This window comes from Mobula hypostoma, chromosome 6 (assembly GCF_963921235.1).
Source record: "Mobula hypostoma chromosome 6, sMobHyp1.1, whole genome shotgun sequence".
Lineage (NCBI taxonomy): Eukaryota > Metazoa > Chordata > Chondrichthyes > Myliobatiformes > Myliobatidae > Mobula > Mobula hypostoma.
This window is the reverse complement of record NC_086102.1, coordinates 105,626,799-105,650,951: the sequence shown is the minus strand read 5'-3', so window position 1 is coordinate 105,650,951 and position 24,153 is coordinate 105,626,799. Positions and strand designations below refer to the sequence as shown.

Below are 24,153 nucleotides of genomic sequence, written 5' to 3'. Positions count from 1 at the left end.
GCCCTCGTTCCCCTTGATCACTTCACCTTTCACCCTTAGTTCTAGTCTCACACAACCTCAGTGGCTCTTGATCCTTGTTAAACAGGAAAAAAGCTTGCTCACACATGTAAGAGGATAAAAACTGCAGCTATTTATTGCTTTCCTAACAGGATACTCTTCTTTCACAGAAATCCAGAACTTGTCAGGAGCAGGTTAATAAATCTCATATTGAATGCATGATTAGAGTGCAGCTCACGAAGTTCTTCTTCTCTCAAAGTAAAGTACTTAGGCTGAGCAGAAGATTCCGAGAAAAGGTCCCTCACCCAGTCATACACTTGTGTTGAAAGGGAGTTAAAATACTGTTCAATTTTGTTTTGCAGTTCTTCTAGGTGGTTTTTAGTAAGACTTAAGACTTTCTGATATCCTTCCTCACTCTCAAGCCCAAGAAGCAGTGGAAACATTTCAAGATTTCCTTTTGCAACATGTTTTCCCAAAGACTCAGTTTCCTTTTAAATCCAAGAATATTGTCACTTAAGTCGAAACATTTTCTCCAGGACCTTGCAGAGGCTTGTTCAACTGATTCATATGATGAAAATGTCTGCTAAGTAGGCTAGTTTCTGCAGCCATTCTTCATCTTCAAAGCACTCAGCAAAATCTGGCCTACTATTTTCTTGAAAATACTCCTGCAATTTACTTTTCAGCTCAAACACCCTGTTGAAAACTCTTCCCCTGCTAAGCCACCAGATTTCTGTATGTCGCAGGAAATTAGTGTGCTCATTATCCAGGTTTTCACACAGTTTTTTAAACATTCTCGAGTGAACTGGTCTTAAAGCTACTAAATAACTTGCTTCCTGAAGCTTTTTACTGATGGTGACTTTATTTTCAAAAGCTTTAATCTGTTTGTTTTAAGATTCCAATTGTCGTTTAAAATAATCGGCACTTTTACGTGTCATATGGCTGTGATTTGTAGCTAAGTGTCTTTTCAATTTTACTGGAACGATTGCTACATTTGTAAGCTGTTTGCCACAGACTAGGCACAATGAAATAGGACAGCTTGGATCACCAGTCCATGTAAAACCCATTGATAAGTAGCTTTCATTGTAAAGATGGACTTTTTTGTATCCATTGTGAAATGACTCAGAATATTGTAATTCTTCATCATTAACTTTATCAGAATTGTCTATAGGTGTGGGCCTAGAATCCTTCTCTTCCATCTCACACCTCCTCCTTAAAAATCGCCACCTTGGACTGTCTTTAGAATGAAAATTTCCTTCCAGTTTTCTACTACACTGGTAGAATTTGTTCGCTCCCATAAGTCAGTCAGCGGAGTGTAAGGGAAACTTGGGGAGGTAATTCGGGAGGGAGAGGCTGATATCACAGCCCAAGTTGGGTGAATCCATTCAATGTTCGGAAAACACACTTCATGCTCTTCATCAGCCTACCATCCTCCCCTCCGTGCAATACAGTGCTCACCAGTATCAGCCTATTGTCCTCCCCTCCGTGCAATGCAACACTCAGTAATTATCAACAGCCTCCCCTATCTCATGTCAAAAATTGAAAATGGATTCAACCAAATAACCAAGGTCCTACAGTGCACTGCATACTGGGCTGAGAGAGCTCTGACAAGATTGTTAATGGGGCTGCTTGGCCACTGCCAACCACTGCGAGTGCTAGAATCACGCATTCAAAAAAAGATGTTTATTTTCTTTTAATTATGACCTCTCGTGGAACCTCTAGCGACCTCTCACAGAGCCTTAGTGTTCTGAGGAACTCCGGATGAGAAACCCTGCTCTAGGCGAATAACTTATTCAACCTTTCCCCGTAACTCAAGTCCTCAAGTCCCAGCAACATTATTGAAAATTTTCTTTGCACTCTTTCAATCTTATTAATTAATATCTTTCCTGTAGCTAGATGACCAGAACTGCACACAATGCTTCAAATTTGGCCTCACCAGCATCCTATACAACTTTAATATATCATTCCAACTGCTGTACTCAGTACTTTGATTTCCGAAGGCCAGTGTGCCAAAAGCTCTCTTTACAACCCGTTCTACCTATGACACTACTTTCAAGAGATTATGGAATTGTATTCCCAGATACCTCTGTTCTTCCACACTCCTCAGTGTCTTACCATTAACCGTGTAAGTTCTACTTTTGTTTTCCTCCCACAGTGCAACACCTCACCCTTGTCTGCATTAAATTCCATCTTAGTATCTTATTAACACTTTACTTTTGACATGTCTGCAGTGGCATATTCCTAATGTTACCAGTACTGAAGTCTCTGGAAGGAAGAGAACTAAAAAACGAGTCAAATCAAATTTTTTTGGCATTGAGGCGTTGGAGCAATTGGAATGGTCGGATTGGGACCTGGGAATTGAATCCACCAAACACATAATATTAAAGAACATTCAGTTTAAAACTCAGAAACTCAAATACAGGTGAGTTTTTGGAATAGATATATATTTAATACACTAATGCTGGTATTATTAAGATTAAGATTAAGATTATTTTTATTTGTCACATCTACATCAAAACATACAATGAAGTGCATTATTTACATCAAATCAAATCAGCGAGGATTGTGCTGGGTAGCCCGTGAGTGTCACCACAGTTTTGGCGGCAACCTAGTCTGCCCACAACTTACTAACAACAAATGGTATGCCTTTGGAATGTGGGAGGAAACTGGAACATCTGGGAAAAACCCACACAATCACAGGGACAACGTACAAACTCCATACAGACAAAATAACGATCTTACAACTGGCACAGTAAAGCAGAGGTCCCTAACCCTTTTTGCACCGCGGACCTGCCGACCGGGGAGGGGGTAGGGTTGCCAACAGACAAGAGTAGCAGTCAAATACGGTGTGTTTACCCTGAGAAAGACTACCATGACCATGAAGCCTTGCACGGGCACCTGTGTTCGCATGCGTGTACGTGCCGATTTTTTTCTACAAATCCTTTTTGGCGATTCTGTTTGGTGGGGGGGGCGTTGTTAATCATGACCGGAATATAGGTGATAAGTGGCTAATACACTCAATTTCGTTTCTAAAAAGGTTTATCTAACAAATTTAATATTAAGCACACAGCACATATTTTCCTCGCATGAATATAGTGATAAGTCAATTATCAGGGGAGGACAGGGGAGCTTGAAGTAAGTATTGAACGAACCTCCAGTAGAAGTGGTAGAGGCAGGTTCGATGTTGTCATTTAAAGTTAAATTGGATAGGTATATGGACAGGAAAGGAATGGAGGGTTATGGGTTGAGTGCAGGTCGGTGGGACTAGATGAGAGTAGCGTTCAGCACGGACTAGAAGGGCAGAGGCCTGTTTCTGTGCTGTAATTGTAATATGGTTATATAAGTCACTTATAAGTCAATAGCATCATAACATTTTAAGTAATGTTTGGATATTAAACACATAACACATATTTTCCTCGGATGAACATATAAAATCATTGCAACACACCAATATCGCTGAATCAGCGGGAGCCCTGGGCTTGTTTCCCTGTAACAAGGTGGTGCCATCGAGGGGTGACGGGAGACAGCGATACTCGAAGGGAGTTCCTTATGTTCAGTCTATTCTGCAATTTAGTTTTCGTTGCATTCATTGCAGAGATATGTTGGAAATGGAAGCAACGTTTTCAGTGCTTTTGTGGCTATCTCAGGGTACTTAGCCTTGACTTTGATCCAGAATGCCAGCAGGGATGTTATGTCAAACATACTTTTCAGCCCGCTGTCATTTGCAAGCTCGAGGAGTTGATCTCCTTCCCGTGCTGACATGGATGATGCGCGGGTCATGACCTCGCGTGCGTAATGACCTCGCGTGTGTTCAACTTCAACAGTGGATGTGACAGGGGATGAGGAAAGGTGCAGCTGACCCATATCGCCAAATCATATTGTTTCCTTGCGGCCCGGTAGCACATGCTTTGTGGCCCGGTACTGGTTCGCGACCCAGCGGTTGGGGACCGTTGCAGTGTAAAGCCTTATACTAACTGCTATGCTGCCATGCTGCCCAAGGTTATTCTGTAAGAATCTTTACTCCATCTTGGTCCCAAGTCATTAGTCCAATGTGGCTCGAAAGATTCTCCTGAGAGTTACCTAAAGAAGTTTTAAACTGCCAATTTCCATAATTCCATAAGTCGTCAGTTGATGATTGAACTTCAGTACTGTGATTTAGGATTTACTCACAAATTATACCAAGGAGCTACTATCAGCCAACTTCAAATTGCTAGCTTAATCATAAGAAAATAGGACTGTGCCACAAGGGCCAGATTACTGGGATTCTGGAGCTACATGACTGGGCATGTTTAACATAAATCAATCTATCCTCAAATCTTGTAACTTACTGTGGAGACTTACTCGACCATTTAATTTTACAAAAGGCTTGCATTTGCTGAGCACCTTTCACAACCAATTATGCACATTTTTTAGACACTAATTTGAGAGGTTTCGTTAGGTACTTGAATGGGAGGGAGATATAGGCTATGGTTCAGGTGCAGATTGGCAGAACTAGGCAGAAAAATATTTTGCCACAGCCTAGATGGGCTGATGAGCCTGCCTCTGTGTTGTGGTGCTGTTTGACTCTATGATTCTATAACTCTAATGGAATCATGGAATCTTATAGCACATTCAATCCCTTGTTCCTTTGTGGATTCTTTGAAAGATTTGTGCAATCGGATCAGCTTCGCCTGGTCTTGCAAAATTTCATTTAATTTTCAAACTCTTAAACAGTATTGCATGTTATAATATTTCCTTCTCTTGCCTCTGGCTTTTCTACAATTACTTTAATTTACCCTTTATGATCTTGAACCATTAAATTTCTCTGTAACCCCTTCTAAATTAAGGGTAACGATCCTAGTTGATCTGATCTTTCTGTACAATTGAAACCCTTTAGCCCTGGTACTATTCTAGTAAATCCCCTCTCCCCTTACCAAAGCCTTGCCATTTTTATAAGGTCTGTTCACAAAAATGAATACCTCAATCATTTCATACTTCTTTATTAATTCAATTATTTTTCATTCCCCTTCTGCTTTATTGGAATGTCACCTCTCCTTTGATTCTCACCTATTGTGTTCATCCAGGTTTCATCAGTCAAACTTTGGTGTCTATGCCTCACCTGTCCTGCTTCAATGTACAAAAATACTGGAAGCTGCCTGACCCATTGGGTTCTTCCAGCATTTTAGACCATAAGACATAGGGGCAGCATTAAGTCTGCTCTGCCATTCCATCATAGCTGATTCATTATCCCTCCTATCGAAGCTGCTTGTGTGTATTTCTTTGGATTTCCAGCACCTGCAGAACCTCTTGTGTTTAAGTCTGTGCATGTACCTTCACCAGAAGCATTGCAGCAAGTTTGGCTCACCATAAACTTCTGAAAGGTGTTAGGGATGTGTGGTAAATGCTTGGATCCTGAAATAGAATCCAAATCTAAACTGGTAGCGTGACGGTTAGCTTAATGGTATTATAGCACCAGTGACCTGGATTCAATTCAGCCACTGTAGCAAGTTAGTACATTCTCCCTGTGACCATGTAGATATCCTCTGGGTGCTCTGGTTCTCCCCCACCCTGACCCCCCCCCCACATTCCCAAGATGTATGGGTTAGTAGGTTAATTGGTCACATGGGTGTAATTGGACAGTCTGGTCTCATTGGGCTGGATGGGTCTGTTACTGTGCTGTATCGCTAAATAAAAAATAAATAAAATAAATTTATGTTTGGCTTTTTTTGTTTCCCAGGCCCCCATCAACTAAATTCTTCACTACACTATTCCCACAGCCAGTGGTCTTGAGTCCAGGAACTTCATACTCTTTGCCAGTCACTTTCTGTGCTGTTGAGAAGGTAACAAAAATTGTTTTACATTTTCCTTATAAGGTTAATTTATCATTATAATCAATCCCTTTTTGACATCTACCCTGGATGTACTTACAGATGTCTGGCTAATGCTACACTGGAACCTCATGTATTACTTGGAAGATTTTACCTGTGTATTATATTGCTGCATTTCATGGCATAAAGATGACATTTCTGGATTCACAGGTTAAAAATTCCTAACTGCTTTTTACTACCCTCCCCCTTTTCTTTTTGAGATATTTGTTATTTATGCCAATACTTAGGTTTAGCAAGCAAGGATCGGACTGGTGGCCCGGAGAGTTACAAGGTAGCTGGGTAGGACTGATTAGGGATGGAAGAGGAAAGGTGTGCCCGGAGTCGGATGAAGTAGGAGAGGTCCTTAATGAATACCTTGCTTCAGTATTCACCGGTGAGAGGAACTTTAACATTTGTGAGGATGGCATTAAACAGACTAATATGCTAGAACATGTTGACATTAATAAAGAGGATGTACTGGAACTTTTGAAAAACATTAGGATAGTTAAGTCCCTGGATCTGAAGGAAGTATATCCCAGGCTACTACTGGAAGAACTGGAAGAGAAGGAAGAGATTGCTGCACCTTTGGTGATGATCTTTGTGTCCTCACTGGCCACAGCAGTAGTCCCAGATGTTTGGAAGATGGCAAATGTTATTCCTTTGTTTAGGAAAGGGAATTGAGATAACCCTTGAACCTATATACCAGTGAGTCATACTTAATTGATGGACAATTTATTGGATAAGATTCTTAAAGACATCATTTGGGCAAGTATAGTCTTATTAGGGAGAGTCAACATGGCTTTGTGAGGGTAGATCATCTCTCACAAACTTTTTGAATTTTTTGAGAATTTGCAAAGTACATTGATGAAGGTGGAGCAGTGGATGTAGTATGGATTTTAGTAAGGCATTTGGTGAGGTTTCCCATGGTAGGTTCATTCAGAAAGACAGGAGACATGGGATCCAGAGAAACTTGGCTGTGTTGGATTCATAAATGGCTAGCCCATAGAAGGCAAAGAGTGGTTGTAGATGAAGCATTTTCTGCTTGGAGGTTGGGAAGCAGTGGTGTTCCACAGGGATCTGTTCTAGATCCTTGCTGTTTGTGAGTTTTATAAATGACTTGGATGATGAACTGGAATGGTGGGTTAGTGAGTTTGCAGGTTGTCGTAGGTTGCAACAGGACATTGATAAGATGCAGAGCTCAGCTGAGAAGTGGCAGATGGTGTTCCACCCAAAAAATGTGAAGTAATTCTTTTTGGAAAGTCGATTTGAAGAATACAGGTTTAATGGCAGGATTCTTAGCAATGTAGAGGAACAGACGGATCTTGGGGTCCACATGCAAAGATCCCTCAAAGTTGCTGTGCAAGTTGATAGGTTTCTAACTGGTGTTTGGCCTTCATTAGTTGAATATTGAGTTCAAGAGCTATGAGGTACTTGCAGCTCTATAAAACCCTGGTTAGACCAGAATTGGAATATTGTGTTCAGTGCTGGTCGTCTCATTACAGGAAGGATGTGGAAGCTTTCGAGAGGGTACAGAGGAGATTTACCAGGATGCTGCTTGGATTAGAGAGTATGTTTTATGAGGATAAGTTGACTGAGCTAGGGTCTTACTATTTGGAATGAAGCAGGATGAGAGGTTACTCAATAGAGGTATCCAAGGTATCAGCTGAGCTGGAGAAAGAGCAGAATGACACACTTAGCCTACGGGTAGACCCAGGGCCAGGTGGGAAAAGAAGACAACCGTGGGTTGTTCCATCCCGAATATCCTCAGTCTCATTCCCAAACAAGTGGAGTCAGAGGTTGTCTGCATTGTCAATAAGGGACTACATAAGTCCAAAATGAATTTACTGTTAAAGTACATATATGTCACATTATACAATCCCGAGATTCCATCTTTTGCGTGCAATCACAATAAATACGAAAAAACAAAATAGAATCAATGAAAGACCACACACAACAGGGTGGACAACAACCAACGTACAAAAAGGCACCAAACTGTGCAAATACAAAAAAGAAAGAGGAATAATAATAATAATATAATAAGCCAATATCAAGAATGTGAGATGAAGTGTCTTTGAAAGTGATCCCAGTTTGGTGGGAACGGTTCAGTGATGGTGCCAGTGAGGTTGAGTAAAGTTATCTCCTGTGGTTCAAGTCCCTATTGGCTGAGGGGGTAATAACTGTGCTGAACCTGGTGGTTGGGGTCCTGAGGTTCCTGTACTTTCTTCCTGATGGCAGCAGCGACAAGAGAGCATGACCTGGGTGGTGGGGGTCCCTGATGATGGATGCTGCTTTCCTGAAACAGCACCAAGGTGAGGAGGGCTTTACCTGTGATGGACTAGGCCTTATCAACTACTTTTTGTAGGCTTTTTCATACAAGGGCATTGGTGTTTCCATACCAGAACATCATACCACACACCTATAGAAGTTAGTTTGAAGTTTTAGATGACATGGAGAGTCATAGAGAAGTACAGTACTGAAGCTGGGCCATCTAGTCCATGCCAAAACCATTTAATCTGCCTACTTCCAATGACCTTCACCTGGAAACATAGTCCTTTATATCCCTACTATCCATGTATCTATCCAGACTTCTCTTAAACATTGAAATCGAGCTTACTCAGACCACTTGTGCTGGCAGCTCATTCCACATTCTTACAACCCTCCGAATGAAGAAGTTTCCTCTCATGTTCCCCTTAAACTTTTCACCTTTCACCCTTAAGCCATGACCTTTGGTTGTAGTTCCACCCAACCTCAGTGGAAAAAGCTCGTTTGCATTTACCCTATCTATAACCCTCATAATTTTGTATACCTCTATCAAATCTCCTCTCAATTTTCTACGTTCTAAAGAACAGAGTCCTAACCTATTCAATCTTTCCTTATAACTCAGGCACTCTTTCAACCTTGTTTACATCTTTTCTGTTGGTAGGTAACCAAAACTGCACACAATACTCCAATTAGGCCTCACCAACATCTTATACAACTTCAACATAACATCCCATCTTCTGTACTCAATACATTGATTTATGAAGGCCATTTTGCAAACTTCTGGGAAAGTAGAGGTACTGCTGTGCTTTCTGTTATGGCACTTTGTGCGCTGGGACCTGGACAGATCCTCTGAAATGGTTATTTAAAGTTGCTGATCCTCTTCACTTCTGATCCCCCAGTGAGGTCCAATCATGGACCTCTGGTTACCTCCTCCTGAACTCAATAATCATTACCTTGGTCTTGCTGCATTCAGTGATAGGTTGTTGAGGCACCACTTGGCTAGATTTTGAATTTCCCTCCTATATACTGATTGGTCACCACCTTTCATTTGGCTTACGGCAGTGGTGCCGTAAGCAAACTTAAATATGGTGTTGAATCTGTGCTTAGCTTCACAGTCATAAGAAAATGCGAGTAGTGCAACACAGCTAAGCACACAGCCTTGTGCATCTGTGCTGAAGGAGATTGTGGATGAGACGTTTTTGCCAATCGGAACAGACTGAAGTCTCCAAGTGAGGAAATCGAGGATCCAGTTGCACAAGGAGGTATCGAGGTCGAGGACTTGAAACTTATTGACTAGTTTTGAGGGGATGATAGTATTGAATGCCAAGAAATGAAGAGCATCATGATGTATGCAACTTCTTTGTCCAAATATTCCAGGATTGAGTGAAGAGTCAATTAAATAGCATCCGCTATTGACTGTTATGATGGTAGGCAAATTAGAGTAGATCCAAGTTATAGGCAAGTGTTTCTTGTAAGAAACTTATAAAACCTTAATCCCCAGTATAAATCAGTGCCTTTCACCACAGTCTAATCATTCCCACCAATGGAATTGGCCAGGGAGTTCTGATGACTGACCATCTAAACACAGGGATCACATTTGGTAGTGATAACCAAAATTTTCTCCAGCAAGGCTTTTACAGTGGCCCTTCACAGAAAAATAAAATGATTCTGATGAAGGATGCCAAACCTGAACATTACCTGTTTCTCTTTGCACAAATGCTATCTGACCTGCTGAATATTCCCAGCATTTTAAGAACATAGAACATCCACAGATGCTGCTTGTCACACTGAGTTATGGACATGCATTTTAAAAGCAATGGAGATATGTGTATGAATTACACTGGGTTAAGGTGGACCGTTATGGATGATGTTTCTGAGTGACTGCATGGATAAGGTGATAATAAATTTTGCAAGGTCTTTGGATATAATGGGGCTGGAACCGAAGCCATTATACTGTCTGTGATTAGATAAGTAAGAGTTTTAGTTATGCTTTTTTTTATACATGTGGAGTATTAAAGAAGGAAGTTGGTGTCAAATTAAATGTAGAAATAGAATAATAGTAAAGGAAGAAGAGAGATGGAAGGAAAATTCAAGAAAATAAGAATAAATAGTTTTCCTTTTGAAGAGGAGGTACAGGAGCTAGAGATCCAGACTCAACAATTCAGGACCAGCTTCCTCCCTCTGTCATCAGATTTTTGAACGGCCCGTGAGCACTACCTTTGTTTTGGATTATATTCATTTTACAGTGTAGAGTATTTTTTGTCTTTGTACTGCTGGTGCAAAAATTGAATTTCATTTCATGTAAGACAGTGATTATAAACCTCATTCAGATTCTACTGCCCATCCACAATCATCCGAAGGTAACTCCAAATGCAACCTGCTTGTCAAATTTCACCTCTCCTCAGTCCACAAATCACCTTGGACTCTTGTCTCACCACTTCCCTTCTTCTCCAGTCATCTTCACCCTCAGTCCAGATGCATGGTTTTGACCTGGAACATTGACAATTCCTTTTTCCACAGAGGAGCTGCTCAACCTGCTGAATTGGTCAAACTGAATGTTTGTTACCCAAAGGTACATATTGATTTGGGACTGGATTCAAATATTGTACTGATCAAAGGTTTCAAAGGTTTCAAAAGTACATTTAATGTCAGAGAAATGTATATAATATATACCCTGAAATGCTTTTTCTTTGCAATCATCCACAAAAATAGAGGAGTGCCCCCATAGAATGTATGACAGTTAAATGTTAGAACCCCAGTTCTCCTCTGCCACGCGTAAGCAGCAGCAAAACAATGATCCTCCCCTCCCCCACCAGCAAAAAAAGGGCATCGGCACCTTCCACTGAACACTCAAGCGTGCAGCAAAGCAACAGCAAAGACACAGACTTGCAGTACCCCAAAGGCTACTTGTTCATCTCGTGACCAACATACCACAGGCTCTCTCTCTCCCTAATAAGGGAGAAAGAGGTGTCTTTGTTTCACAGCGAGAGGGGATACATAACAAACAACTCTCTGATTTCTGATGTTAAAAGTCCATTGCGTTGCTTTTTCCAAGCTCTGTGCCCAAAGATCTCAGGTCTCTGGGCACATAGCCAGAGATCTTCTGTCTCCCATGCTGCATCGATTTCCTGCTGGGACACCGACCTTCGGTCCGGCCGTCTCCAGAGCCACAAGATCCCGGAACCTCGAAGGCGAGCTAATCTCTTCGGCCACATCCTTGGCGTATTGAATAACGGCCAGTTGTGAAACCCAGAGAGCAGGTCCTACTCCTGCAAAGAACCGAAGTCAGCATGTTACTCCAGGTCAGGGTCTTCAAAAGAACCCTGAAAGGGAAAAATAGAGAATTTAAAGATGGAAATAGAGCGGTTTACAAAGATGGAAGCAAAGGAGTCACTGTTAGGCGGCATTGTCTCCTCCAAAGCTTACAAGCATGTGATTTCCTTCATTCAGAGGCCGTTTCTGAGTTTTATTGCAGTTTAACAGTACTTATCACGGATCAACCTTAAGATCAGTGATCAACTTTATTCACCATTTACATTTACATGTATTAGGAGTTTGCAGGGTGTGTAGGTCAGGGTGTGACATGCAACAAAGAACAACATTCATCGATTATAAAGAATAAAGAAAATATACAAAATTATATTAGGAGTTAAAGTACGGATATTGAATAAAACTAGAATGGTTGATCTGATTAACTGCCTCGGTGAAGAAACTTTTAAGATGCATGAATTTTTTTTTTTAATAGCCCTATAGTGCTTTCCAGAACAGAGCTTTAGGAAAAGGCTGTTTTCTGAGTGCGTAGTGTCTGCAAGGATTTTTCCAACCCGCTTCTGTTGATCTGACAGTTCACTGTAGTTTTCATATATTGTGAGAGAATGCTGCACCAAACCAGACAGTAATGGCTGATGGGAGGATGCTGTTTATAATGGCAGTGTAGAATTGCACCTGTATGTCTGAAAACATCCCCTGCATGTGTTTCCTTCTTTCAGAGGACATTTCTGAATTTTCTGACAGTATAACGACATTTGTTGCTTCCAGTTTGCAAAACTTAGAGTAGCATAGTAGAATTTGAATATTTTCTCTGGTGTTTCAAAGTCAAGGTTGAGTTAATTGTCATATGCACAAGTACATGTATGCACATATGCATCAACAAATAACTTACTTGCAGTTGCATCACAGGCACAAAGCATCAGATAAGCTTTCACAAGTAAAGCATAAGCATAAATTGTACAAAACTTTTACAAAAAGAATGCATTTAGACAAAAAAGTGCCTTTTAATGCAAAATAATCAAGTGGTCATAACGACCAGGTTACTGACACTGAGCATAGGTCTGTGGTACAGAAGGGAAAGAGGGAGAAGAGGGGAATGGTAATGACTGGGGACTCAGGGGAACAGACAGGAGATTCTGTGGACGTGAATGGGACACCCGAGTAGTATGTTGCCTCCCAGGTGCCAGGGTCAGGGATGTCTCAGATCACGTCCGCAACATTTTGGAGAGGGAGGGAGAGCAGCCAAATGTCTTGGTATGCATTGGTACCAATGACATAGGAAGGAAAAGCAAAGAGATCCTGAAAAGAGAATTTAGAGAGCAAGGTAGAAAGCTGAGAAGCAGGACCTCCCAGGAAATATCTTCTGGGTTGGCGTCTGTGCCATGCACCAGTGAGGGCAGAAACAGAATGATTTGGCGGATTAATGCGTGGCCAAGAAGCTGGTGCAGGGGGCAGGGCTTCAGGTTCTTAGATCTTTGGGTCTCTTCTGGGGGAGGTATGACCTGTTTAAAAGTGACGGGTTGCACCTGAACTTGAGGGGAACCAATATTCTCGCGAGCAGGTTTGTTGAAGCAGGAGTGTTGGGGAGGGTTTAAGCCAATTTGGCAGGGGGATGGGAACCAGAGTGAAGGGACTTAGGATAGGATGGATGGTAAAAAAGCAAAGTAGCATGCAGTCAAGCTGTCTGGAAGGGCAGGCAGATGATAGGACATGATTGCAGATATCAGGGTAAAAATCTGTGCATTAGGGATACAGAATCAAAAAGAGTAGATAATACAAAACTCAAATGTTATATCTCAATGCACAGAGTATAAGAAATAAGGTGGATGATCTTGTTACAGATTGTCAGGTAGGATGTGACCATGACTGAATTGGGGCTGAAGAATGGTTGTAGTTGGCAGCTAAATGTCCAAGGTTACACATTGTATTAGAAGGATAGGAAGGTAGGCAGAGGGGGTGGCGTGGCTCCGCTGGTAAAGAATAACATTAAATCAGTAGAAAGATGTGACATAGGATCAGAAGATATTGAGTCCTTGTGGGTTGAGTTATGGAACTGCAAGGGTAAAGGGACCCTGAAGGCAGGTATATAAAGTAGCTGGGACGTGGGCTACAGATTACAACAGGGAATAGAAAAGGCATGCCAAAAGGGCAATGTTATGATAGTCATGTGAGATTTCAACATGCAGGTCGATTGGGAAAATCAGGTTGGAAATGGATCTCAAGAGAGTGAGTTTGTTGAATGCCTACAAGATGGCTTTATAGAGGAGATTGTTGTTGAGCCTACTAGGGGATTAGCTGCATTGGATTGGGTGTTATGTAGTGAACCAGAGGTGATTAGGAAGCTTAAGGTAAAAGAACCCTTAAAGGGCAGTGATCACAGTATGATTGAGTTCAACTTGAAATTTGATAGGGAGAAAGTAAAGTCTGACATAGCAGTATTTCAATACAGTAAAGGAAATTACAGTGGTATGAGAGAGGAGTTGGTCAAAGTAAATTGGAAGGAGATGCTGGATTGGAAGGATGACAGCAGAGTAGCAATGGTGCAAGTTTCTGGTAACAATGAGGAAGGTATAGGATAGATGTATTCCAAAAACGAAGAAATACTCCAATGGCAAAATAGTACAACCGTGGCTGACAAGGGAAGTCAAAGCTAATGTAAAAGCAAAAGAGAGGGAATACAACAAAGCAAAAATTAGTGTGAAGACAGAGGTTTGGCAAGCATTTAAAACCTAATGGAGAACAGCTAAAAGAATCATTAGGAGGGAGAAGATGACACATGAAAGCAAGCTAGCAAACAATATCAAAATGGATAGTAAACGTTTTTTCAAGTATGTAAAAAATAAAAGAGAAATGAGAGTGGATATAGGACCACTAGAAAATGAGGCTGGAGAAATATTAACAGGGGCCAAGAAGATGGCAAATGAGTATTTTGCATCAGTCTTCACTGTGGAAGACACTAGCAGTGTGCCAGATGTTGAAGGGTGCGAGGGAAGTGAAGGGAGAAGGTACTCAAAAAGCTGAAAGACCTAAGGGTGCATAAGTCACCTGGACCAGATGAACTGCACCTTAGGGTTCTGAAAGGTTCTGTAGAGATTGTGGAGGCATTAGTAATGATCTTTCAAAAATCATTGGACTCTGACACAGTGCCAGAGGACTGGAAATTGCAGATGTCACTGCAGCAGAAGGCAGCAGAAAGGAAATTATAGACCAATTAGCATGACCTCAGTGGTTGGGAAGATGTTGGAGTCAATTGTTAAGGATGATGTTATGGAGTACTTGGTGACACAGGACAAGATAGGACAAAGTCTACATGGTTTCCTTAAAGGAAAGTCTTGTCTGACAAACCTGTTGGAATTCTTTGAGGAGATTACATGTAGGATAGATAAAGGGGATATAGTGAATGTTGTATATTTAGACTTACAGAAGGCCTTTAACAAAGTGCCACACATGAAGCTGCTTACCAATTTAAGAGCCCACGGCTTTACAGGAAAGTTACTAGTATGGTTAGAGCATTGGCTGATTGGTAGGAGGCAGCAAGTGGGAATAAAAAGGATCCTTTTCTGGTTGGCTACCAGTGATTAGTGGTGCTCCACAGGGGTCGATGTTGGGACCGCTTCTTTTTATGCTGTATATCAAGGATTTAGATGATGGCTTTGTTGCAAGTTTGCAGATGTTATGAAGATTTGTGGAGGAGCAGGTAGTTTTGAGGAAACAAATAAGCTGCAGAAGGACTTGCACAGATTAAGAGAATGGGCAAGAGAGTGACAAATGAAATACAATGTTGGAAAATGCATGGTCATGTACTTTGGTAGTAGAAATAAATGTGAAGACTATTTTCTAAATGGGAAGAAAACCCAAAAATCTGAGATGCAAAGGGATTTGGGAGTCCTTGTGCAGAACACCCTAAAGGTTAACTTGCAGGTAGAGTCAGTGGTGGGGAAGACAAATGCAATGTTAACATTCATTTCAAGAAGTCTAGAATACAAGAGCAGGGGAGTGCTGCTGAGGCTTTATAAGGCACTGATGAGGCCTCACCTTGAGTATTCTGAGCAGTTTTGGGCCCCTCATTGAAGAAACGATGTCCTGGCATTGGAGAGGGTTCAGAGGAGGTTCACAAGGATGGTTCTGGGAATGAAAGGGTTATCATAAGAGGAATGTTTGACTTGCCGTAATTTAAAAGGATGAGGGCGTATCTTATTGAAACCTTTCAAATGTTGAGAGGCTTAGACAGAGTAGATATGGAAAGAATGTTTCCCATGGTGGGAGAGTCTAGGACAAGACGGCACAGCCTTAGGGTAGAGGGGTGTCCATTTAAAACAGAGATGTGGAGAAATTTCTTTAGCCAGAGGGTGGTGAATTTGTGAAATTTATTACCAAAGGTAGCTGTGGAGGCCAGGTCATTGGGTGTATTTAAGACAGAGCTTGATAGGTTCTTGATTGGACACGGCATCAAAGGTTATGGGCAGAAGGCTGGGGAGTGGAGCTGAGGAGGGGAAAAAAGATCTGCCATGATTGAATGGCAGAACAAACTGGATGGGCCGAATAGCCTAATTCTGCTCCTATGTCTTATGGTCTTATGATCTTTGAACATGGTGGTATGGGATTTTCAGGCTTCTGTATCTTCTGCCTGATGGTAACTATGAAAAGAAGGCATGGCCTGGATGATGAGGATCTTGATACTGCTTTCTTGAGGCAGTGCCTGTTCTAGATATTACAGATAATTCTAGTCCATTGACTTAAGTACAATAATACTCAACCCATTGTGCAGGTGGAGTCTTAAAAGTCTCCATAAAAATTCTGATAGAAATGAGTTCTGAATCAATGATTTAAACTGAAATGGAGAAAAGGATGGGGATGGCATATACCATTGATTCTATGACACTAGGAGTGGCCAGATTGGGTTCTGAATTAAATCCTGGATGATGAAGGATTGAAATGTATGTAAACATAAGAGATTCTGCAGATGCTGGAAATGCAGAGTTACTCACACAAAATATTGAAGGGTCAGATAACATCAGTGGAGGGGAATACATGGTCAGTGTTTTTGGCCAAGACCCTTCATCAAGACCTTTGAAGTGTATGTGTTTATTTTTATCTTCTTACAGTGAAAATACAATTATTATGTTCATTACAGATAGATACTGTATATCTAACCTGATCTTTGTCTTCTTGCAGCAAGAATATGAGGACCGGATTGTGTTTGAGACAAACGGCGGTACGTTTTCTATTTTGTTACGAGCTTCTCTGCCCTTCCCAGATGTACATTTACCTGACTTGGTGTGCCTGCCAATGTGCGCCATCTTTGAAACCTCCGTGACTACATTTCACTTGCGAAACAATAGGTAAGACTGAAAAACAACCTGAATATCATTCATCTATTCTGCCATTCAATAATATCATGCCTAATTTCTACCTAAACCTAGAATTCTTGTTTTACTTTGATTTTCTTTGGGTAGCAAAGCTCCATAATCTTAGCATTACAATAAATATTTGAACCACTATTTATTGCTTGATGTCAGAGAAAGTTTCAATCTTTCTTTACATATTCTTTAGATCTGATAGAAGTTTGTAAAATTATCAGAAGCATAGATAAAGTAGACATTCGGAATTTTTTTCCCAGGGAAGAAATGTCAAATACTAAACAGCAGAAGTTTAACGTGGGGGAGAAATCTGAAGATGTTTGGGGCAAATTTTGTTTATACACAGAATAGTGGGTGCTTGTAATGCATAGGCTGTAAATATAGCAGGATCAGTCAAAAGGGGCTTTAAAAATAATAGGATAGGTACTTGAGTAAAGAATACTCTCGAAAATTTTGGGAACCAATAAGGTCTCATAACTCAATGCGCCTGGGGAATGGTGAAAGCAGATAAAATAAAAGCATGTGAGAGGATTTTAGATAGACATATGAATGTTAAGGAAAAAGATGGATATAGATCATGTGTAGAAGAAATTTAATTTAATATGGCATTGCATTTGGTACAGACATCATGGGCTGAAGGGCCTGTTCCTGTGTTCTACTCTTCTAAGTTGTAAGTAGAAATGGTTTCCAACTATCCTCTTGACTAGCCTGACACGGATTTTGTTGTGCTCTTAAATTTAAGCTTATCCTGTAATTATTTTAATGTCTGGAAAATGTCAATCAAATCAGCCCTTCATATTCTAAATTTCTTCAGCAGAAGTGTGGTGAATCTTTGGAATTCATTGCCACAAGCAGCCATGGAGGCCAAGTCTTTAGGTATATTTAAGGCAGAGGCTGATAGAGTCTTGATTAGTCAGGGCATGAAGGGATATGTAGGGAAGGCAGGAAGTTGGGGCTGAGAGGAAAAATTGATCAGTCATGATGAAATGGTGGAGCAGACTCGATGGGCCAAATGGCTTAATTCTGATCCTGTACCTTAAGGTCTTATGGAAGTGGAATCTTATTTTTTCTAATATTTGGAGTCCAGGCATCATTCTGGAAAATTAAGCTTCATTCTATCCAAGATGTGGTCCTAAGAGGTGAACTTGATGAATCAAGTACAGTATTTGCAAGACCTTCTATAACTGTAAAGCTTTGAGTTACTGTCACCTTCCTTTCAGCTTGAACCAGTCTGGAAATCCTCCTCTGACCTTTCTCATTAAAAAGAACTGCCACTCACTGGTTGATCTTTGTTTTTGCACCATTCTAGGTAAACTCCAGATACTATTGTGCTTGAAATTCCCAGGAGATCAGCTGTTTTTGAGATACTCAAAGCACCCCATCTGGCACCTACAATCACTCCATGGCCAAAGTCACTTAGATAAAATTTCTTTCCCATTCTGATGTTTGGTCTGAACAACAAGTGAACCTCTTGACCATGTCTGCATGTTTTTTTGCATTGAGTTGTTACCACATGATGAGACTGCATTAATGAGCAGGTGTACAGGTGTACTTAATAAAATGGCCACTGAAAGTATGTTCAAGGCTAAAGTAGATGAACTAAGTCTATGGGGAAAGTAGATTTGAGACCAAAATCAGTTTGGTCATGATCTTATTTAATGGCAGAGCAGGCTTGTGGGACATCCAAGCAACACACAGGAAAAGCTGGAGGAAACATCGACTATACTTTTTTTCCATAGATGCTGCTTGGCCTGCTGAATTCCTCCAGCATTTTGTGTGTGTTGCTTGGACTTCCAGCATCTGCATATTCCCTTGTTTGTGGGACATTTGGCCTTTTCTGTTCCTAATGCTTCTTGTTTCTTGTAAATGCCTTAGGATATTTCACCATGATAAAGGTGTTTCTCTGTTGACATTTCTACCCACATTGTTACCTTTGCAGTAAGCTCCTGACTCCGTTTCGTTTTGAAGTACAGAGTCCATTCATTTTAATCCCGAATAGTGGCACCTTGACACCGTTTGGTGACCGCAAGATCAAGATCGTGTTTGAGCCCCAGACCCCCAAAGTGTTTGACTTAATTGCCACTTGCAAGTTTGGTGAAAATGACCATGAGAAGTATATGAAGCTGCAAGGTATAGGTAAGCACTAATTCCATCTCTTTAAGTAATACAATAACAAAAGAAGTAATGTCTTGTATTTATATGTCACTTCCCAAATGAGGATGCCTCCCCACTGTTATTTATGGAGAAGCAAATATGGGCTTTTCCAGATGTATCCAACTCACCTTTGAAACCTTAAATTATTGTCTGATGTTAGTTTTTAAAGATTAAGGTTAAAATTATCTTTATTTACCACATGTATATTGAAACATACAGTCAAATGTGCCACTTTACGTCAAATCAAATCAGCGTGGATTGTGCTGGGCAATCTGCAGTTGTCGCCATGTTTCTGGCGCCAACATAGTTTACTCACAACTTAGTAACCCTAACCATACATCTTTAGAATTTGGGAAGAAACCAGAGTACCTGGAGGAAACCAGGGATAATGCCTTACTTTCAATGGTGGGAATTGAAACCTGATCACTGTTCATTATAAAGTGGTGCATTAAGACTTTTTATGCCCTGCTTGAGAGGTGATGTGGGTTTTGACATTTGCACATCCTTACCATCACAATGTTACCATGAGTGATGATCCCACTAACACAGATACGGTGGTCCAAAGCAACACACACAAAATGCTGGAGGAACTCAGCAGGTCAGGCAGCATCTGTGGAGATGAACAAATAGTCGCTGTTTCAGGCCCTTTACCTTTCCCATCCACCTGACTTCACCCATCAACTTCCAGCAAGCCTTCTTCCCCTCCCCCCACCTTTTTATTCTGGCATCTTCCCCCGCCTTCTCAGTACTGTCTCAGCCCGAAACACGAATGTTTATTCATCTCCATAGATGCTGCCTGACCTGCTGTGTTCCTGCACTTGTGTGTGTTGATTTGGATTTTTATGATTATTATGATTATGAGGACACGTAGTCCCCTTTTATTGTCATTTAGTAATGCATGCATTAAGAAATGATAAAAATGTTTTTCCAGAATGATATCACGAAAACACATGACAAACCGACTTAAAAACTAACAAAAACCACATAATTATAACGTGTAGTTACAACAGTGCAAAGCAATACCATAATTTGGTAAGAACAGACCATGGCACAGTAAAAGTCTCAGAGTCTCTCAAAGTCCCATCATCTCACGCAGAAGGTAAACCCCCAGTGCTGCCAACTTGCCGATGCAGCATCCTGGAAGCATTTGACCGCAGTCTGACTCTGAGTCCGTTCGAAAAACTCCGAGCCTCCGACCACCTATTCGACACCAAGCACCGAGCACCACCTCTGCCGAGCGTTTCGACCCCGGCCCTGGCAACAGGTGATACCCAAAGCCGAGGATTTGGGGCCCACGTCTCTGGAGATTCTCGAACGCACAGCAGCAGCAGCAGCGAAGCAGGCATTTCAGAAGTTGCTCCAGATGTTCCTCTGCGCTTTCACGGCTGTCCCCAACAAATCCGGATTGATGCACGGCCTCCTAGTTACACATATCGATATTCATTCGGAATGGCCGTGCGCGCTGCGTCGTGCCGCCATCTTCTCCTCCCTCCTACTTTCCAGCATTTCCAGCATTTGCAGAGTTTCTCGTGTTTAGGATATGGTGGACACTGTCTTTGAAATAGTGAATGACAGGCTGCTCCATTGTGTAATCAGTCCAGGTTCATAGTGTCCTTCCTCACAAGCACCAACCCACCTATCCTATTGTCACTTATTTGGAAATGACTATAAGACCATTAGACATAGGAGCAGAATTAGGCCTTTCAGCCTATCATGTCTGCTCTGCTATTCTATCATGGCTGATTATTTATCCCTCACCCTGTAACCTTTGATGCCCTTATAAATCAAAAACCTATCAACCTCCACTTTAAATGTACTCAATGGCTTGGATCCACGTCCATCCATGGCAATCAATTCCACAGATTCATCACACTCTGGCTAAAGAAATTCCTTTTCACCTCTATTCTAAATGGATGTCCCTCTATTCTGAGGCTGTGCCATCTGGTCTTAGACTCCCCACTATAGGAAATATCCTCTCTGCATCCACTCTATCTAGGCCTTTCAATATTCGATAGTTTTCAAAGTGATCGCACCCTCAACCCCTCATTCTGCTACCAGTGACAACAGAGCCAGAGCCATGAAACTCTCCACATACATTAGCCCTTTCATTCCCAGAATCATTCTCATGAACCTCCTCTGGGCCCTCTCCAATGCCAGCACATTTTTTCTTCAATAAGGAGCTCAAAACTGCTCACAATGATCCAAGTGCGGTCTGACCAATGTCTCATAAACCCTCAGCATTGGATCCTTGCTCTTATATCCTATAAAAGTTTTATTTCCCATAATGGCCTCATCAGCCACCTTGGGATTAGAGGCACTTAGTTCTAGACTTGCTTTTGAAGGAAGATCTTTACCCAGTGCTGATACCTGCACTTAATTTGGGTTAATTATATAACAATAAGAAAAAAGATGATGTTAAATGTAAATTAGAGGAGCAACACCTCATATTCTGTTTGACTAGCCTCCAACCTGATGGCATGAACACTGATTTCTCCAACTTCTGGTAATTTCTGCTCCCTCCCTCCTTCTCTCCTTTTCCATTTGCCATTCTGATTATCCTCTCCCTTCTCCTCATCTGCCCACCTCCTCCCTCTGGTTCCCTTCCTTTTTCTCTTTCTTCCATGATCTATTCTCCTCTCCTAAGGTAATTATCTATTAAAACTAATGCATTTTTGGAAGGCCATAAATTAAAGCATCGCAATCTGACATGTGGCATATCCTTACCACCACTATGTCACCTTGAGAAATGAGCCAGACAGAGGTGTTAGTCACTGAACTGCAGCTGAAACACAGAATGTAATTTGTTCTAATCACATTCTTCTATTCCACAGCCAAGTTTCCACACCTGTTGATAAGTGTGCCAGGCGAAGTGAGCCAGGTGTCTGGTCAGGATGACATGCACAGCATCCTACATTTTGGACATGTTGCTGTTGGCAGCACAGTAGAGAAGTACGTGGAGATTCACAACTACTCAATAGTAAGTGTTTCCAAATGCCGATGTGAGGATTCATAGTTAGTAAAGAGTCAAGGTTTTAGATCATAAGACATAGGAGTAGAATTAAGTCATTCCTTCCACTGAGGTTAAACTAGAGCTGCAGGGGATGTGAACCAGAGTGCTAGAACAGATAGTGGAGTGGTTGTGGAAAAAGATGTTGTTACAAAGTCAGCAATCAAAAGGTCGAGCATGGTGGGACTAATGTTCTGAGCTCTCTATATTTCAATACAAAGAGTATTGTAGGAAAGGTGGATGAGCTTAGGGTATGGATTAGCACTCAAATTATGACATTATAGCCATTAGTGAGACTTGGTTGCAGGAGGGGCAGGACTGGCAGTTCAATGCTCCAGGGTTCTGTTGTTTTAGACATGATTGAGTGGGAGGGAAAAAGGGGGAGAGGTGGCAATACTAGTCAGGAAAAATGTCATGGGAGTGCTCAGTCAGGACAGACTGGAGAACTTGTCTTGTGAGGCTGAGGAATAAGAAAGGTATAACCACATTAATGGGGTTATATTATAGATTACCCAACAGTCCTAGGGACTTAGAGAAGCAAATTTGTGGAGGGATCACAGACCGCTGCAAGAAACATAAGGTTGTGATAGTAAACACGAGAAAATCTGCAGATGCTGGAATTTCAAGCAACACACTGCACCTGCTGCATCTGCTCTCAGGATGAGGCTTTTCATTCCAGGGCGAGGGAGATGTTCTCCTTTTTTAAAGAAAGGGGCTTCCCTTCCTCCACCATCAACTCTGCTCTCAAACACATCTCCCCCATTTCACACACTTCTGCTCTCACTCCATCCTCCCACCACCCCACTAGGAATAAGGTTCCCCTTGTCCTCACCTACCACCCCACCAGCCTCCGGGTCCAGCATATTATTCTCCGTAACTTCCACCACCTCCAACGGGATCCCACCACTAAGCACATCTTTCCTTTCCTCCCCTCTGCTTTCCACAGGGATCGCTCGCTACATGACTCCCTTGTCCATTCGTCCCCCCCATCCCTCCCCACCGATCTCCCTCCTGGCACTTGTCCTTGTAAGCGGAACAAGTGCTACACATGCCCTTACACTTCCTCTCTCACCACCATTCAGGGCCCCAGACAGTCCTTCCAGGTGAGGCGACATTTCACCTGTGAGTTGGCTGGGGTGATATACTGCGTCCGGTGCTCCCGATGTGGCCTTCTATATATTGGCGAGACCCGACGCAGACTGGGAGATCGTTTCGCTGAAAACCTACGCTCTGTCCGCCAGGGAAAGCAGGATCTCCCAGTGGCCACACATTTTAATTCCACATCCCATTCCCATTCTGATATGTCTATCCATGGCCTCCTCTACTGTAAAGATGAAGCCACACTCAGGTTGGAGGAACAATACCTTATATTCCGTCTGGGTAGCCTCCAACCTGATGGCATGAATATTGACTTCTCAAACTTCCGCTAATGCCCCACCTCCCCCTTGTACCCCATCCGTTATTTATTAAAATACACACATTCTTTTTCTCTCTCTCCTTTTTCTCCCTCTGTCCGTCTCACTATACCCCTTGCCCAACCTCTGGGCTTTTTCCCCTCCTCCCCCTTTTCTTTCTCCCTAGGCCTCCTGTCCCATGATCCTCTCATATCCCTTTTGCCAATCAACTGTCCAGCTCTTGGCTCCTTCCCTCCCCTCCTGTCTTCTCCTATCATTTTGGATCTCCCCCCTCCCCCTCCCACTTTCAAATCTCTTACTAGCTCTTCTTTCAGTTAGTCCTGACGAAGGGTCTCGGCCCGAAACATCGACTGGACCTCTTCCAATAGATGCTGCCTGGCCTGCTGCATTCACCGGCAACTTTTATAGGTTGTGATACTAGGTGATTTTAACTGTCCAACTATTGACTGGGACTCCCATACTGTAAAATGGCTGGATGGGAAAGAGTTTATCAAATATGTTCAGGAAAGTTTCCTTAATTAGTATGTAGGAGTCCCAACTAGAGAGAGTGCGATACTAGAATTCCTGTTTGAGAATGAGCCAGGGCACATGACATATATATGTGTAGGGGAATACTTTGCATCTAGTGATCATAATGCCGGTCATTTCAAGGTAATTATGGCAAAAGATAGGCCTGGTCCTCCGGTTGAGATTCTAAATTGAAGAAAGGCCAGTTTTGATGGTATCAGAAAGGATCTGGTTTGGGATAGGTTGTTTACTGGCAAGGGTGTACTTGGTAAGTGGGAGGCCTTCAAAAGTGAAATTCTGAGAGAACAGAGTTTTTCTGTTCCTGAAGGAATAAAAGG

At 41.9% G+C, this 24,153-nt stretch overlaps 1 protein-coding gene across 1 annotated transcript in view; it reads left to right on the top strand.

The window, feature by feature from the left end:
• The window catches only part of cfap65 (cilia and flagella associated protein 65), a 222,722-nt gene that overhangs the window by 23,974 nt on the left and 174,595 nt on the right, over nucleotides 1-24,153 (top strand). The window contains exons 4-8 of the mRNA XM_063049965.1: nucleotides 2,226-2,416; nucleotides 5,711-5,813; nucleotides 16,548-16,714; nucleotides 18,672-18,868; nucleotides 21,718-21,863. Of these exons, the coding sequence (XP_062906035.1) occupies nucleotides 2,226-2,416; nucleotides 5,711-5,813; nucleotides 16,548-16,714; nucleotides 18,672-18,868; nucleotides 21,718-21,863 (804 nt within the window). The remainder of the gene's footprint in view (nucleotides 1-2,225; nucleotides 2,417-5,710; nucleotides 5,814-16,547; nucleotides 16,715-18,671; nucleotides 18,869-21,717; nucleotides 21,864-24,153) is intronic.